Source organism: Tachypleus tridentatus, chromosome 6 (assembly GCF_004210375.1).
Source record: "Tachypleus tridentatus isolate NWPU-2018 chromosome 6, ASM421037v1, whole genome shotgun sequence".
In the NCBI taxonomy this organism is placed as follows: domain Eukaryota; kingdom Metazoa; phylum Arthropoda; class Merostomata; order Xiphosura; family Limulidae; genus Tachypleus; species Tachypleus tridentatus.
In genome coordinates this window covers 99,366,411-99,386,017 of record NC_134830.1, presented here as the reverse complement: position 1 = coordinate 99,386,017, position 19,607 = coordinate 99,366,411, and the positions used below count along the sequence as shown (strand labels likewise).

Below are 19,607 nucleotides of genomic sequence, written 5' to 3'. Positions count from 1 at the left end.
CACACTCTTGCACTGCATTGCTTTCCAGCAGGACTGTGCACATTTTTGGTGTTTAAGACACCAAAACCAGAAGGAATCTTTCAATAAGTTCATAACCAGCATATCTTCTACCACCAGTTCTAAAGGTTACTGGGCAATATAATTCTGTCCCGTCTTGATTTTGGTCTCTGATGTCCAGGAAGTAGCTGATACCCAGAGCATTACCGATACTCTATGTTAAAGCTTTTGCTGGGTATCTAGCACTTCTGTCTCTTCTTCCACCTTCTCAGCCATCAAGACTCGGGCAGAGCAATCACCTCTTTCCTTTCGAACTGATTGTCTTTATGACTATAATTGTCCCTTTCCACTGGTGGAACTCAAACTGTCCCTTCATTAAGTTTTGCTGTACATCGGTTGTACCTGATGATGTATACTATAAAATGCTGCACCATCTATCTCCTGCTTCTCTTGCTATTCTTCTGATTCTTTTTAACTGGATCTGGCAGGAAAATGTTTTTCCTGATGCCTGGCACCAGGCTATTGTCATACCTTTCTGTAAGCCTGGGAAGAATCCCAAGATTCCTTCAAACTACCATCCATTTGCTTTTATGAGCTGTCTCTGTAAGACCTTAGAGAGGATGGTTAATGCTCGTCTTGTTTGGTTCCTCGAATCAAACAACCTCCTCTTGCCTACCCAGTGGGGGTTTCAATGACAGCGCTCCACCATGGACCACCTGATTCGACTTGAGAAGTCTTTCTCAAATGACAATATCTTGTATCAATATTCTTTTACATTGAGAAGGCTTATGATACAACATGGAGGTATGGCATTTTGTAAGACTTCAATATATATATATATATATGGGTTAAGTGGCCATTTGTCCATTTTTATTAAAAAATTTTTGATGGACTGGAGATTCCAAGTTCTTGTGAGTTTGACACTTTCCTGTTCTTTTCTACAGGAACTTGGAGTCCCTCAGGGCTGTGTTTTGAGTGTCACACTTTTCAGTATAAATATTAAGGCCATCACTGAACAACTCCCTCTTACTGTTGCAAACGGGCTCTATGTTGATGACTTTCACATCTCATGTCAGTCATCGAACATGAGGTATATTGAGCAGCAGCTACAAACTGCCATCAATCATTTACTAAAGTGGACCACAGCAGATGGCTTTAACTTCTCTCTATCTAAAATCATTTGCATGCACTTTTGCTACCAACGGGGTATTCACCCAGATCCCTGAACTCCATATTGGTGAAGCTGTGCTGTCTGTAGCCCCTGAGATGAAGTTCTTGGGGCTTATCTTTGACTGCAAGCTAACCTATATACCACACATCAAGCAGCTAGGGGTCAAATTTACAATAGCACTGAACATCCTCTGTGTTCTCTCTTCCACCACTTGGGGAGCAGATCAGTATTCTGTGCTAAAGATATATCATGCTCTTATTCAATTGAAACTCGACTATGGTCTATGGCTCTGCCAGGACCTCAGCCTTTTTAAAGATGCTGGACCCCATTCATTATCAAGGACTTCAGCTCTGCACCAGGGCTTTCTGCACTTCCTCAGTTCAGAGCTTATACACAGAGTCTCGTGAACCTTTCTGCACCTCTGCCGTTTGCAACTGTCTTTGCTGTATGCTTCGAAACTTTGTTCCTTACCAGAGCATCGCACATGGGGTTATTTTCCACTTTCTTGGTGAGCTATGCTTTTTCAGAACAGACCATCTTTCATTGATCATTTTGGTCTTCATACCCAGGCACAGTTGGATGAATTGGGTCTGTCCTTGGATAACATTGCTGTATCCAGTGGTCAGCTCATCCCATCATGGCTTATTACAATCCCCAAATGTAACCTTTCTTTAAGTCATCTGAGAAAAGCAGATACTCCAGACTGGAAATACTGTCTGTTATTTGCTGAACATCTTTTGAACCATCCTTCCATTCCTATTTATATGAATGGTTTGAAATTAGGTGACTGTGGGCTCTGCCATGGTTTGTTGTGGTTTGGTGGTTGTGCACACAATCCCCTTTACAACGTCTGTGTTCACTGCTGAACTGTATGCCATTTTTCTTGCCCTAGATCACTTAGAAGCTAAGCAGTACTCAAATTGCACTATTTATACTGACTCGCTCAGTTCTCTACTGGCTTTGGAATTGCTTCATGTCAGTTCTCACTGATATTCCAGTCTGATTGACCCATTTCTCTTTAACATCTACTTTTATCCAGTTTTTGTGGATACTAGGCCACATTGGTATTTGTGGGAATGAGCTTGCTGACACCTGCAACTAAATCTGTCTGCTCTGGCACTATCACTGCTGTGTCTGTTCCATACATGGACTATGGTCCTGTATTCAAGGCTCAGCTCCATGCCAGATGGCAGTTGACTTGGAGTAAGGAATGTGAAAACAAACTTTTCCAAATAAAATACTCTATTGGACTTTGGCTGTCTTTCTTCCATAAGGATCAGAAAGAGGAAGTTGTCCTAATTAAACTATACATTGGTCACAGTTTTTTAACTCATTGTTTTTTTCATCTGGGACTGATGCATCAATGTGTTATCTGTGTGACACTCAGGTTACAATAAGCTACATTTCACTGTCTTGCCATTGTTACGACTCTCAACGATGGCACCATTTAAACATGTTTTGTCCCAAGGTTTATCCATAATGTTAGACAGTGTCATTGGCGATGGTGACACTGTCCACATTACAAATGTTTTTTAGTTTTTTGAAGGTCATTAATCATTTTAATGTTGTTTAAGTTTTTAATTTATAAATTAGACCATTTTTAATATCATTCCTTTTTAAAAATAAAAATACAAATAATTTGATTTAAAATTAGAAAATGGCCATAACTCAAATAATTCAACCAGGACTGGAAAGACCAATTTCAAGTGTTTATCACTGATGTTTGAACTTGCCCATTAGTCATCCTGACAGGCTATGATAATTAAAATTATGCTACAGAGAGTCTTTTAAAACTTGTATTACTTTATTTTTTTTTAAACGGCTGTGACGTGAAATAACTCAAAACCAGGACTGGAAAGGCCAACTTCAGGTGATTAACGCTTATGTTTGAACTTACCCATTACTCATCTTGGTGAGTTATAATAATTAAAATTATGCTACAGAAAGTACTTTACAACTTGTATTACTATAGTTTCTCTCTTACTGCTGTAAATTAGATATAAAAATTGGATTTAATGCTATTTATTCATTAAACTTTGTTTTGTTTTACCTTGATTCTTTTTTATGAATTGTAATAATTTTACTTTAATTTTAACTTTTTACTGGTTGTTTGGTGTGGATAGTGTAGTTGCTTTGCACCATAGAACACCAAAACCAACCAACCAACTTTATGCAAAATTCCTGCTCTGACCAGCAAAGATTTCTGATAACATAAGTGAAAGCAAGAAAAAAGTGGATCTTCTCTAGTTTTCCCAGAACTTAAGCAGTGATACTTTACATTCCAAATTCCCAGCTTGTGATCATTGTTATACATGACTAAATATGACCATGGCCAATAGTCACGTTTTCATTTTACAACATATTTTCCTTGGCAGCGTTTTAAGGGAAGCAGAAGTCAGATAGAAAATTTCTAATAATATGAGATTATTGCTCTATTTGGCAAACTTTACTCCTTTAAATAGAAATCAAATTTTAACTTGTTTCTATGAGTATAAAAATTAGCATAACCTTTTAGTTAGTAAAGCTTTTTGTGTAGTGCAGAAGTCAAATAGTAGTTTCCTTGTGAGCAACAAGACAAGTCAACAACATCCATATCTGTATTCAATGTACCATTTAATTGGATTTCATTTTTATTACTTGTTTTTTTTTTATTGTGATGGGATAGTTGAACAACTCTGCTGTGTTCTTACATACCAGATAAGGTTTTTGTTTTTTTTACCTTATGTGTACAGGTGGGAAACTAAGTGCATATGCCACATCCTTTTACACAGTGCCATTAAACATGGTATTATGTATTTTGTGTTAGAGTTATCAACTATTTATTTTACCCTACATTGCTGATGTAGTGACAGTTCATGGTGGAGGAGAATAAATACCAGGTACAGCATGCAGAGATACTGATAAATTGCTCATATGCATTTTGATTGTTCTATAGCTTATATGAATGTTATGTGTAAAGTGCATGATTGGTGAAAGTATTTTAATTCTTCACATTAATATTACTTTGTACTCTGACTTGTTTAAGTCTGACTGACATTATAATTTCCAGACATATCTTGAATACAAATACTTTACTGACACATCTGAATTTTTGTGTATAATGGATTTGTTTGTTTTGTTTTGTTTGTTTTTGAATTTCGCACAAAGCTACTCGAGGGTTATCTGTGCTAGCCATCCCTAATTTAGCAGTGTAAAACTAGAGGGAAGGCAGCTAGTCATCACCACCCACTGCCAACTCTTGGGCTACTCTTTTACCAATGAATAGTGGGATTGACCATCACATTATAACGCCTCCACGGTTGAAATGGCGAGCATGTTTGGCGCGATGGGGATGCGAACCCAGGACCCTTAGATTATGAGTCGCACACCTTAACACGCTTGGCTATGCTGGGCCCTAATGGACTTGTACATTGGACTAAAAACTTGCCACATTTTATGTAGATACAGATGAAATATTGACTATAATACCAAATTTACTTTCTCTTTTATGGGGTCAGTCCAGTGGACTTGATCTCATGTATATCTAATTAATCTGGTATTCTGCTTGATGTCTTTGTTTTCATTCTTGTTATGGTTTTTAAATTATCTTGTACATATTTATCTGAGATAGTTTATACCTTGCTAAAATTTTAACATTGCTTTTGCAAACTGTTGACATGCATATGATATAGAGATCACATAAATCACAGCTGTTAATTTTTCAATTTCACTATAATAGTTTAATGTATGTACTGACTCTGGGAATTATGACATTATCTCTTTGTGCACCAAACTACAGGGTGAATCAAAAGATATGTACCACTCTTACTTCTTTTATTAAGCAATATGTGTGATTCTCTAGTTTTCTCCTTTTATCAGAGTACTTTATTGGTAGGAACCATTAACCTTGTTGGAATGTGTCAGCATACTTCTGTTGTCTGGGGATTGTATACAATGTCCTAATCTTATGGTGTTATACTTTTAATATTAGGGATGTCACAAATGTTTGTTGTTTTATCATACATGTACACCTGGTAAAGTAAGGAAGTGACTCACAACAGTAAGCACAACTCTGATATTTCAAATATTATTGAAAGGGCATATTTATAAAAACAACAACAAAAATACATGGTGTTGTACAATTTTATCCTGAATAGAACTAACTACATCCAGCAGTTACTTGATAATCTGTTCTTGTATGTGTATAGTACATGAACACACGTAAATATTGGTAAAAGAAGCTATGTCTGAAAATCCTGTTGACTTCTGTTGCAACTTTTTTCAATTCTATCACAAATTGTTCTCCATTTTATATTTGTATAAGTATTAAAGTGTAACAAAAATGCACACATTAATGAAAAATGAAAAAAATCATATAGCAGCAATTTTTAATGGTATATAAATATATACATTGTTGAAATGTTTATAAGTGTTTCAAAATTCTGTGGACATATGAGTTAACTCCATCGACAATAAGTCTTGCAAATACTAAAATAAAAGGATTTGTAAACTATGTAGTTTTGTTTATTCTTGTATCTTTCAGCATATTCACTACCAAGTGCCTTCCCAGTGAGTCACAATTGACTTTTAGTTGTGGACCTCGTGGCACAGCAGCAGGACACATTACAATTGGCTTCAATGAGCTTATTAAACGTAGTATAGTTCCCCATGTAAATATTAGACAAATGGGTAATGTAAAGGAAGAAAAGTGTGGCTGGCACTAGAATAAATTATTAATACTACCGATGACAGCAAACATGTTAGAATTATTGGCCTTTCTTTCCAAAGTAATCAGTGTGTAATGTTTGATATGTTTTTTTGACATGAAATCAAAGACTACAGTTATTTTAATGTATTCACTATTGTTGTAGACAACTTGTGATGTTTTACATTTTACAAGTGAATGAGTTATTTTTACAGAAAAAGAGAAAACGAGAGAGTGATGAAGACAGTCTGAGCACAGCAAGTTTTGACATTTCCCTTCTAAATGTGGGTATAATTACCTTGATGATGACTGTTATATATCAAAATTAAATGTTTGAATGAACTTAAAAGGTACAATACAATTATTTCTTAAGTTCATAACACTGACTGAGCAAGATGTTTTTGATGATGATTCTTTCATAGATGAGTTTACTACATACTTGCAGTTCATATTAAAGCACCTGTCTAGAAATGTTTTTTGTGAATTATTTTTAAAATAATTATGTTGATATAAAATTATTTTTTGTATGATTTTCATATCAGAAATAATTAAAAATTATCCTCAAATTTTTCATTCTTTTTTGCTTCATTATGTAAGGATTATGTAATGATTATTTTTACGTTCAAATAAATGAAATTCTTAGATTTTTATTTAATTTAAAAATGGATTGAAATTTTAAGAATCAGTTTTTATACTAATATAAAACTAATATCGGATAATAGCTTTATTAGTGTGATTTTTAGTAATGTTCATATTTATAGAATATTCTTACTAAAATTAAATATACTGTAGTGCGCAATAATATTAATTTTGTTTTTGATATCCATTGTTATTGTAATCTAGGAAGAACCATGGTCTAAACGGAAAAAAAGAATTTCTAGTTTTCCATCATTTACCTCATTATTATCTCCAGCAAAACCGGTGAAGAGAATGGGAGAAGTTTTTCATGTAAGCTAAATCTTAAAATTCACATACTTAAACTAGTGAAAGAAATCGTTGCACATATTTACTGTGTTTGGATTCTTCAGATTCATGTATATATTGATTTTATAAAAGGTGTAAGAAATATTTTCCGAATAAAATAATGAAATGAATATATAATTGAACTAAATGTTTTAAATTGGAATTAACTATTACTAATTGATTATGAAACAACTTTATAATATTGGTTGAAGTTCTGAATTTTGTTTTCTTTATTTCTGTGAGCATGGTGGTGGGTCAGACTGTGCATGACTTAACATTTCACAGAGCACCATTCAACAGGGTATTATGTATTTCAGGTCAGTTATCAGTTATTCATATTACCCTGTATTGCTCATTTTGCAATAGTCCATACTAGAGTATAGAAAATACTAGAAATGATAATGAGATTCAGAGGCATTTAAGAAGTGTAAAAGTTGTGTAAATACAATGTCAAATGGTATGATGGACAAAAGTATATTTATTCTTTACATTACAGTACATCTTGAGTATGTATGCATTTCTGACATGATTTATTTGCATACAGCAGACTTGCACATTTTACTGAAAACTTGTTATAATTTGTTCACTTAGTAATTTGATATTATAATTGATATTCCTTCTTCATTTAGGAGGTCGGTCTATTGCACATTTAGTTAAGTTAATAAATTATAAGAATAATGTAAAAGTTATTTAATGTTGTGGAATATCATGTTTCCTATTTGCTTTAGTTATATAGGAATTGTTAAAAATTTTCATTTATTCAGTTTCTATGCAATGCCAGCATAGACCTATAACATTGTTGAGGTTGCCTTCTTTTAGTTGCTTTATTTCTTTGTTTTATATAATAGATAATGTTTGTTCTGCTCAGGAGGGTATCGCAATAAAATATAACGTTTGGGATTAAAGGATTATTGTTGTAATATATTGTACTGGCTGAGCTAATCTTATTTTAATGTAACTGCTGACTAATGGTGCAAGAGAATAAAGGTCACAAGGCGATGCTATCAACTTGACAAAGAAACTAAACTTGCCTTTTGATTTCTAGTGTGCTTTCTTGGTTCAATTCTAATAGATCATTGAGTAAAGAATTCTTTTAAGATCATTGTATAGTTCAGTAGAATGAACCAATCATAGTTGATCATACAGGTCACATACTTGTTTGTTTGTTTTTCATTGGTGAGCTACCCTTAATTCTAGACTGAATGTAAAAGTGGGATGGTTAAAACTAGGCCTTTTAGTTCATGTTATTTGATCTACTTGTTTTATCAGTTTTTGTTATTGAATATGCACTACTGTAAATACATGGATGCTTACACGTGTTTCGTTTAGATTTGTGGATCATACTAATAAATGGTTGTGGTATTCCTATGTTTTATAATAAGTGTATTGATATTTTCCTTTTCAGTTTATAGTTAATTTCTTGGGTATTATTAGATATACGTTATTTCTGATAGTTTTAATATTTTAAACCAATTCTAACATGTAGCAGTTTTTCATTGATTAATTACATTATAATAATTTTGAAATTTAAGCTTAAATAAACTATTTTTGTATTGTTCACTTGGTGGTTGGATAAAGGACTAAACTTCTATATTAATTACTCTCTTAAGTTTATTATATAAAGTTTGTTTCTTTAATGTATAGTTATTTTTATATTCTGATAGTCAGATTACTCTTTTATATGCAAAAACGGCTCGTTTGGGTTGAGAAAATATTTTACATAGAAGAGCGAACAACGTTTTGACCTTCTTCGGTCATCGTCTTTTATCAGATGCTTATAAATGCATTGTATAGCTTTTTTATGAATTCCAGCGTTCTCTGAGCAATCTAAGTGTTTCGTCAAAACCGAGCAGCAGCATACCAGTAACAGTTTCACAGACGATTCTGAGTGGAGATAACAGTTGTAGAAAACTGAGACGTACATCATCAGGAGCATCTTCTCCCTCTACTACTCCCTATAAACAACCTAAAGCAACTCCAAAGAAGTGTAGAACTTCTCAGCTGTGGTTGGACACCTTGTCAGAGGAAAGGGTTCAAGTAGTAAAAGAAAATATGAGTCATAAAGAACTCAAACGTCAAGAGGTATGTTTTATGCTAATCACATTCGTGTTCTTAAAATCATTCAGAAAGTTATGGCTGTTAAGTACTCCCATAAGCCTGCGATACTAGAAACAAAACATTTGCATAACTATTTTCTGAAGTAGTTTTGTTCCTGGTTAAAATGTTTTATACAAAGATAACTATACCTCAAGCTTTTTTGAGAGAATTTAACTGCCATAATATTTTATTATATGTCAAATTAGACTTCAAACACTTAAGTTATTAAAATAATCTGTAGAGTTCTTGAGAGAATTACTTTTATGTAGTGAAGTCAATAAACTGGTTTATAATATGTATGTATTTTATTAAAGGCTGTGAAACATAATCAATATGTGTGCATAGCAAATATTTATCCTTTTTGTCATGTAGGTTTGGAAAATAAATATTTATTGATCTGTAACTGTTAACGAAACTTCAAATTACTTGAAAGGCACAGTTACATAATTTGTAACCTCATCAGGTGTGCTAATACCTTTGCAAATTTATTTAAGTATGCCTGATGTATGTTGGCCCTTTTTATATTTTATGTTGATTTGTGTTTACTTGGATATACCTTATTTATGTGGATATTCAAACATAAAATTTATATGCACTGGTGTTTTTTTTTCATTTTGTATATTTTCTGTGTTGCTATTTCAGGCAATTTTTGAACTGTATCGGGGAGAAGAAGATATAGTGGATGATCTTAATTTAGTCTTACAGATATATCGTCATTCTCTCATTCAGTTGGAAATATTGACTAGTGAAGAACTGAGACAAATATTTGGTTCAATGGATAACCTTTTATGCCTCCATCAAGGTACACATTGTCAAGTAAAACTAATAATCATCAAAAATACATCTTATTCAATCTCCGTACTAAGGGTATACCAGAAAAATAACACTTTAGCTTCAGTTAGCTAATACACTGTTGGTCAAAATTTTAAGGCCAATGAACATAAAGAACAATATGCATTTTGCATTGTTAGACTCAACCACTTATTTGAGTAGAGCTTCGAAAAATGAAAATAAGAAAAGGGAAAATAAAAATAAACTTTTTTAGCATTTAATAAAGAAACTTTGAACAATATGAAATTAGCCTAAATACTAGCTGGTCAAAAGTTTAAGACCATACTGAAATGAAATTTAGTCATTTGTGTTCAAGCATTAGAGTTGTCAACATCTCCCACTGATATCTCCTGTGTTACATTTAGTAAAAACATAGCAAAGACTAAAAAGTTGACAGAGTTTGAACATGGCAGAATTGTCAAGCTGCAAAAGCAAGGTTTCTCTCAACATGCCATCGCTGGTGAGATTGGGTGTAGTAAAACTGCTGTTGCAAATTTCTTAAAAGACCCTGAGAGGTACGGAACGAGAAATTCAAGTGGGCGGCCCAAGAAAATGTTGCCAGTGTTGAACAGGAGGATTCTACGGGTTGTCTGGTAAGACATCAGCTGATCGTCGAACCAGATTAAGGCCCTTATAGATGCAGAATGCAGCTCAAGAACAATAAGACTGCATCTACTAGAGAAAGGCTTTAAAACCTGTAAACATCTTCAAAGGCCACGCCTCCTTCTACACCATAAAACAGCTTTGTTAAACTTTGCTGAGAAGCACCAAACATGGGACGTAGAAAAGTGGAAGAAGGTTTTGTTTTCTGATGAGAAAAAAATTTAACCTGGATGGTCCAGATGGCTTCCAACATTACTGGCATGATAAGGATATCCCACCTGAGACATTTTCTACACAACACAATGGCGAAGGTTCCATCAAGATCTGGGGTGCTTTCTTCTTCCATGGAACAATGGAACTTCAAGTTATAGAGGCATCAAACAGCAGCTGGTTACATTGGCATGTTGGAGAGGATCCTTATTGACTGAAGGCCCTCGCTTGTGTGGAAATGACTGGATCTTTCAGCAGAACCATGCTGCAATCCACAATGCCTGCAGGATAAAGAACTTTCTCATGGCGAATAACGTGATTCTTTTGGACCATCCAGCATGTTCGCCTGAACTGAACCCCATTGAAAATTCTTGGAGGTAGATGGCAAGGGCAGTCTATAGAAATGGATGTTAATTCCAAACAGTGCATGATCTTCGTGAAGCCATTTTTACCACTTGGAATAACATTTCAGTCAGTCTTCTGCAAATGCTTATATCAACCATGCCAAAGCGATTGTTTGCAATTATTTGCAATGACAACTGTGCAACTCACTACTGAGACCTCTTGTTGGGCATTTCCTACCCTGTTTAGGACTTCTTTTTGGAATGGTCTTAAACTTTGCCCAATCTCACCAGTGGTGGCATGTTGAGAGAGACCTTGCATTTGCAGCTTGACAATTCTGCCATGTTCACACTCTGTCAACTTTTTAGCCTTTGCCATGTTTTTATCCAATGTAACACAGGAGATGTCAGTGGGAGTTGTTGACAATGCTAATGCTTGAATACAAATGACTAAATTTTGTTACGTGTTTACCAATTAACACTTCGTTTCAGTATGGTCTTAAACATTTGACCAGTTAGTATTTAGGCTAATTTCATAGTGTTCACATTTTCCCTATTAAATGCTAAAAAAGTTTTTTATTTTCCCTTATTTTCATCTTTTGAAGCTTTACTCAAATAAGTGGTTGAGTCTAGCAATGCAAAATGCATATTTTTTCTTTGTTTGTTGGCCTTAAGATTTTGGCCAGCAGTGTATGTCAGTAGTCCAAATGGGGGAAGGGGAGCTCATCCAGCATTGACATTGCTTCATGTAGTAAAAGTGTTCTCATTGATTCTTTGCTTTCTTTCAGGCCATGTTTAAAATTATTCTTTTCTGTATCATTATCTAACCATTAATATTTTGAACAATCAACTCTGAATATAATGGCTGTAATTACAAGACCTTTTGTACAAATTTGTCGATATTGCATTGTCTTGCTTTTAATTTACTTTTGTTAGAAAGAGTCAGAAATGCTTTGTTGTGATAAATGCTCTTTAAAAGCCTTTTGTGATCCTGTTGTCTGCTGCAACTATAAAAAAAAAAAAAAAAAAAAAAGTTACATTTGTTTCATGATTTTAAGTGTTCCATTGCAACCAGCTAAAACTAAAGGAAAAATGTCAGCCAATGTTGTAAGGGAAATTAATTTCACTGAACAGTTATAAATGTGTTTTTAAAGTTGTAGGTTTAGTCTGATTTATATTTTAGGGAGATTGGTGGTGGTTTCAAAACTCTTGTGGAACTGGGATTTTGAGTAATTTCATAAGAATTGCCAGCTTGTTCCTGAATTTACAAGGAGTTGCTGCACAAAGTGATTGTTTATGGTAATCATCAGCTAAATCCTAGCCACTCCAGTCACATATAAATTTAAATATCTATAAAAATGTTTCATAAGTTTCTCTGTATGATTGAAATATTCATGCTAAATCTCAGCTACAACTCAGAATTCTTCTGAAATAAAATTTTCATAAATATGATATGAAACATTTACTGTTTTCTTTGATAGATCTACTAGATGAACTGAAGGAACAAAGAAAAGAAGATAATGCAATCAACTCTGTTGGCCAAGTCATTAAGAAGTGGGTATGTAAAAGTATTCTCTTAACAACCAATTTCTGATAAGTATGAGAATATTAATTGAATGTTATTGATGTTTTTCAATCTTTCAGCAGCTGTTTTATTTTGTAGCTATTTACTAATATTTCTGAAGCATGAGGTTTTCTGAATATCATTTTATGTACATTCTTTTGAATGTAAAGTTGCTTTTAGGTATTTTGTAAACATTTTCTGCAAATAGTTGTAAGTGTTAAAGCATGTAATGATTGATAGTGGTTTTAAGTATGACACTTATGTTCATGATATTCATGGTATTTCAGAGATTAATTTTATTTATTTTTTTGCGAAAAGCTACACGAGGGTTATCTGTGCTGAGAGATTAGATAAATTATCCCCAAACACTTAGAAATTATGAAATATCAGAGGACATTATTTTGGGCCACAATTTTAGGTTCTATGTCTTGTGATCCATCATAATCATATCTACTTGCCAGAACAGTAAATTAAATACTCATTCTTTTGTGAATTTTTTTTAAACTGTACTATTGAATTTTCTTTTTTAATGTTTTACATAGAACTTACTGAACTGAATGATTAATTCACAACTATAATAACAGTACTTTCTTTTTACAGTAGGCATGTTCTGCTATAATAATTACAACATTTTACATTCAATAGCATTGAATCATAATCTGTTGGTATGATGATGACTAAGTTTTCAGAACTGGTGTCATGAAGACAAACAACTTTTAATTATTAAACTATGCAAATGAGAATCCTTTTTAATATATTTACTTATATTAGAGTTATTTCTTATTGAGTAAAACTGTCAACCCAAGAAAGCATAATTTCGTGTGCTGAGAAATAAAATATAAAAATAATGTATCTGTACATGTATCCTAGGCTCATTTGATTTTTATCTAGATGTTCTCTTGACCATATCCTTCAGTAGTAGTTTTTACAATAATGTAGTGGATGCTTTTGAAAACACTTCAACTTGTTTCTGAAATGTCTGATGAATATAATGAACTTCTTTCTTTATTTCAACCTTAGTCCCAGGGATTGACTACAACATTAATTGTTGCAAGTGAAGAGAATTTTGCACCTGTGTGGCTAGCCCAGTAAGCAATCATATAGGATGAGCATGTTTAGTGATAGGGATTCAAGCTCACAACTCTGACAGCAAGTTGAGTGCCTTAATCAACAGACCTTGTCAGGCTCAGTATAAAGAACAATAAGGATAATGTTTTAGATCAATGCCTGCTATTGTTTTCCTTCACATTTAAGACCACCTACAAAAATTTCTTTGGCAGATTAAACCAACTTACAAATGCCAAACTTGTATGCCATATAATTTGGAATTATGCTGTTAATGGTTATTATTATAGGGTTTTTAAGCATATTAGAAAGTCTTTTGAAAAATTATAACTTCAGGGTTCTGGAAGAAGTAAAATTTTGTTATAAAATTGTTTTATTTATACATTTGTAACTTGTATACTTTAATAGGGGTAAAATTTTACAAGGAATTGTTATTTTCTCATCTGTGGCTGCATGATTGGTCATTTACTGTGTTATTTATATTCCAATAATTATTCTTTGATGCATTAAAGGCTGACTGAGCAATTACTGAAATGTTTATAGCCTAAAACATCAGTATTTCATGGAGTAAAAGACTTAAAGCACTTGGAATTTTGGATTCTTTAGGCAAACAGTAGGCATAGATAATCTGAATTCAAGTGACCAGCAATGAAAAAGAAAGTTTCATTATTCATGTTAGTCAAACTAATAATTCACAAGTTATCCATTTTAACTTAAAAAAAATGTCAATATTGTATTTCTAAGCCTCAGTGTTTCAGTACTATGTACTGGGTTCTAACCATTACGTTCACTTAGAATCTACTGAAATAATACAAAAGAAAAATACCATTTTATTTTAATACACTTTAATTAATAAAACAACTGTACTTCAAGTTGATGTTGAAACTAAAAAAGAATAAGTCCCTGATTGAACAATGAATGTCAAGTTTTTCCTTTTGGAAAGGATTAATCTACATATTACATTCTATATCATTTTTTTTTGTTATCTAACCTAGCATTTATTTATTTTTTTAATTACTTTGCATATCTTAAATAACTTAAATGTGTAGGTCCATTTAATCTATGTGAGTAAACATAAGTAGTTTATAAGATAAACCTTCAGTAAATAACAGTATGAGAGGAAGAGCAGGAGCATGATCAAGGCTTACTGTCTTTGCCTCTTAATCTCTTTAGATTAGCACAACATATTTCTTCCTTTTTTTTACATATCACCAAAATGTATTTTAAAAGCAGTACAATTGCACCAAAAACTGTAATTTTGCATTTTTATAATTGCAGAATTAGTATTGTACTTAAAAGGAAAATAGTGAAAGAGTAATGGATTATTGAAATTTGTATTAAAGGTGAGAAATATTTTTTATTTTGCCTGTATAACTTTTACCTTACTGTTGATATGAAAGTTCCTTAGTACAAAGAAAAGTCTTGGTATTGGGTTACTCTGAAATATCTTCCATTCTAACAATAAAAACTGCAGGAAACATTTGTATTTATTTAGGCAAACCAAAACAGGCAAGCTTAAAGGAAATATAAAAGATGTATACTACATAATGTACTTATCTTGACTATTACTTGACTGCTAGGGTTTTCTTCCTTTGCCCATCTAAGCATTAGTAAACTATTTCTCACTTGCTCCTTTCTTTTATTCCCACTCTTACTTGCCCTTGTTGATATGTCTCATGACATTCTGCTTATGTCAGTGTACCCCCTATCCTTCTACTTAATATAAGCACTTCATTCAGATACTAACTTTTTCTTGACAAAGCATTCTAGAAGAGGTGTCTCTGTGTTTTCTTTGTATTACATAGTTCATTTTCAATATTTTTTTTTCATTTAGCTAGCTGATATATGGCATGAATTTCTAGATTACTGTTTCTCGCATGATATGTAGCATCTCTCAACCATCAAAAAGAAGGGTTGCCCTCAGTCGAGACTGTCCATGACCTTATTTATGATGAAATTGAGATGTGTATTTGGATTGGTAGTGTTTCTCCAGGGATTTCTTGTGTTACACTTGCAGGTGATCCTGGACATTCTGAATAGAATTTAGATTTGCTTCTGCTAGTACCTTCCTTTACTCTGTTGGGATCTCATGAGGCCAATTTGGATCTTCTTCCACCAGCTCCTTTTTGTCAGTTTACCAGTCGAGTTTGTGGTGTTTAAGAGTCTCTTTCTGGATGCTCTTGCATCTGCCCTTTCCTTGAAGGTAGAAAGGTCTGAGGTCAAATACTTATTTCTTCCATTTATGGATATTGAGGTTCATACAGGGAAGTTTACTGCTCAGTTATGTGAAGGGACAATTATACCTTGTCTCTGCTACATTTGTTGAAACAACATGCTATAGCCTACCACAAATAGGTGGACATGTATTTAAGCTCTCAAAGAATAGATGTACTCCTGGAAATGTGAGGTTCTAGAAAAGTCTGTGATCTACCTGAATAGATCACAGTTTTCTAAGATTTGTATATCTTACCTAAGGTTGGGAGATATTTATCATCCCTCCAACTTTTGTTGGTGGCCTTTCAGTGATTGCCACATCAATTTAATAACAAGTTGGAACTACTGTTGGCATCTACCTTGGTTTGATTGTCAGCTTCTACACTTTCCATAATCTCTTGTTGGGATTTGTTGGGTAGAATTTTGTTGGAGAGCATTCTTCTGCAAGCTGTATTAGGTGCCCTTTCTCTGACCTTTGATTTTTGTAGGCATTCCAGAGTCTTTAGAATAGAGGATTGATATCACCCATCTGCATTATTCCTTGTCATTATCAGTTTCTAGACTTTCCTTAGCTCCTACAGGAAGTCATAGTCTTGTCCCTATTTGCCTCAAACCTAACATCTGCCTTTCAGTGCATTGTTACTGAGAATAGTCTGCCTATATCAACAAGGAAGAAGTTGAGTAAGTCATCTCAGTTCTTTCAGGGTTTTATTCTTGCAGTGGCATTTTTCACTAGGACTGTGGATGAATAAAACAAGTTCATTATCACTGACACTTCTGTACCTGTTTTCATAGTGGAGTTGTCCCACCAATATCAGCAATTTTGGACAAGGGTCAGATGCTTTAGTTCAGGGCTATACTTTTCATACTAGCATCAGGATCATATATTGTCTGCTGAATCATATAAGCTTTTTCTCATCATTTCCATTCCCTAGGCCTGTGCACAGATAATTACATGGACAATTGGTTACTACTGGCATCATCTCATCAGTTGGCAGAATGTTGCACCCAGATTCAACTTTCAGAAGCAGCCAAGGCAGGGCTTTGTTATCAGAGCCTAAACATTTAGTCTTGCTTCAACACAATATATTGTCTTTCTGACAATTTCAACATGACTCCTATCTGGCTCCACTCTATAAAACAGGCAGTTTGCCTCATTCTCCTTCTCCCACTGTGAAGATGTTTTTTTTTTCTTTTAAAGATGTAGACATCACTGAAATCCCTCCATCCTATGGGATGAATGCACAAAACCCTTTAAGTTGTATTTACATAAGTGTTGGATCAAGAATGGCAATTTACTATATCCCCCTTATTCTGAATGACATCTTTGTTCTCAAGTGGTATTTACTTCCTATCACAAGATTAACTGTTCTCATGCAGTGCTGCCTCTATATGAAAACTTTTTTTATGCATGTCACAAGCCATGCGCTTTCCCTCCTTGTTGGAATTAGTACATTTCAACATGTCTCTCATGCAAATCATATGTCATCCTTCAACCAACAATGGTAGCATAGCCTGTTTAAGCCTTTACGTTCTTCTACAGAACTTTCACTTCTTGTTTAGCAGCATCAAGTTCAAATGATCTTTTTATTTATTTATTTCTTGCTGTGTGTTTACTTTGTTTTTCTCATAAAATGGTTAATTTTAAACTTCATTTGATTTGTTCAACCAGCTTATTTTTTCATATTTATCAGTTAATTCTCATCACTTTAGTTCTTCACTTGAATTTTGTGAAACTTTTCTGTGTAATGCCCCCTCGGTGTGGATTCCTGTACGTGGTGAGGGGACCTCCCAGGGAAGGTTCTGTTCTATCTGGTTACCTTCTCTGGGATCTAAACATCCACCTACGTGTTTGCCGTGCATGGCGACCCGTGAAGGGGAGGAGAGGATCCTGGTGGTTGAGGGGTCCAACCCTAACACACCACTTTGGCCTCAATTCCTGTAGACGGCTGCCTTTGGGTGGCCCCTTGGGTCAATCGGCTGGTCCACTTGGGCTAGAGTCAACCAAGTACCAGTGTTGGAAGTTCTCAACGGGTGTTGTGGACATTGTGCCTGATGCTGGTGTTTGGGTATAGTGGTCACGAAACCCTGGCGTTGCTGCATTGTTTTTGCGTGACTTTGTAGTGCGTCCCCTTGTAGGGCTCCATGGTGGGTGGGGTCAGTGGGTACCGAAATTTTTCCTTTTTCCTATGGATCCTCTAAAAAATTTAAATAAAATTGTAAAAAACAGTCAATGGGTAGCGACCACGTCTTGAATACTCAGAACAGCAATCTTCAACATCAGTAACACACGCACCTCATTTTCTTATATTACATTCTCTTTGGAAAAACCTTTAGGGCAAATGTCCCCTTTTTTTTATTCAAAAGGGACTAGAGGGACTTGCTGGCTCTCCAAAATCAGTAAAGAAACTTCGATCTGGTGACATATTGGTTGAAACATCCACATCCCAACACAGTGAACTCCTCTTGAATTCAAAGGCAATTGGGGATATACCTATTGAGGTTACACCCCATGCTTCCTTGAATTCTTCACGAGGAGTTATTGTTGAAAGGGATTTGAAGAACGTTCCCGAGTCGGAGATTCTCGCTGGTCTCTCCAATCAAGGAGTTTCTGCAGTGAGGTGCATCTCCACTCGCAAAGATGGAATTACACTGCCAACAAATACCCTCGTTTTAACATTTACTTCACCACGTGCACCTGCCACCATCAAGGCAGGTTATCTCATTGCAGGGTTCGCCATACATACCAAACCCTCTTCGATGTTTCCAATGTCAGAGATTCGGCCACTCAAAGACATCCTGTCGTGGTTTCCTGACGTGCTCGTTGTGGAGGACCACGATGCCTATGACTGTGACATGAACCCACATTGCGTAAACTGCAATGGTTCTCACCCCTCTTACTTTCATTCTTGCCCAAAATGGTTGGAGGAAAAGGAGGTGCAGCGTTTGAAAACGACACATAACATTAGTTATCCTGAGGCTCGGAAATTGCTGTCCACAACTCCATCTTGGACATATGCTGCTGCACTTCATTCCACAACTACAGTGGGAGTGCAGACAGATCTCTCTGTGCCTCCAAGAGAATCGTTTTCAAAACAAATGAAAAGCCTTTTGACCTCCGTGGTTAAAAAGGTTGATGAATCGACTTCCACACCTATCTCTGTTCCTCCCATACCTTCCAACAAACCTCAAGATCCACGTCCTTCAGTTTCAAATACAGGCATTTCTTCTGATACATCTTTTTCTCCTGCCACAAGAGACAAAACAATTATTCGTTCGCGTCCTCAGTCACTGGATTCCCCTTCCAATAACAAAAACCTGCCCACCCGACACAGAGCAGGATCCATGGAGGTTGATAGACCTCCTCCGACTAAAGACAGTAAAGAAAAAAGACGTGGTCGTAAACCGAAGGGTTCTCCAGCCACTTCACCTACCCGTTCTTAAAAATGGCCACCTTGATACAATGGAACTGTTGAGGTTTACGTTCTAATCTGGATGATATAAAAACGCTGATTGCTTCCTACCATCCTGTTTGTCTTTCTTTACAAGAAACATTTCTCAAAACTGCTGATACTGTCTCCATTCGGCAGTTTTCTCTGTACAGAAATGACAGGTTGTGTGATGGTCGAGTACATGGAGGGGTGGGACATTAGTTGATCAACACGTGCCCACCCTGTCTTTGTCACTCAACACACCCTTGGAGGCTGTAGCCATCCGTGTTTCTTTGAATCATACCATCACTGTTTGTTCTCTGTACCTGTCCCCTGGAAAGACATATGATCAATCAGATCTTGATGCTCTCGTTGAACAATTGCCATCTCCATTTCTCATCCTAGGGGATTTTAATGGACATCATCCCCTCTGGGG

At 34.9% G+C, this 19,607-nt stretch overlaps 1 protein-coding gene across 1 annotated transcript in view; it reads left to right on the top strand.

Annotated features, from left to right (window-relative positions):
- The window catches only part of LOC143253170 (rho guanine nucleotide exchange factor 3-like), a 64,170-nt gene that overhangs the window by 6,979 nt on the left and 37,584 nt on the right, over positions 1-19,607 (top strand). The window contains exons 3-7 of the mRNA XM_076506545.1: positions 6,068-6,136; positions 6,696-6,800; positions 8,628-8,897; positions 9,555-9,714; positions 12,379-12,455. Coding sequence (XP_076362660.1) covers positions 6,068-6,136; positions 6,696-6,800; positions 8,628-8,897; positions 9,555-9,714; positions 12,379-12,455 — 681 coding nt within the window. The remainder of the gene's footprint in view (positions 1-6,067; positions 6,137-6,695; positions 6,801-8,627; positions 8,898-9,554; positions 9,715-12,378; positions 12,456-19,607) is intronic.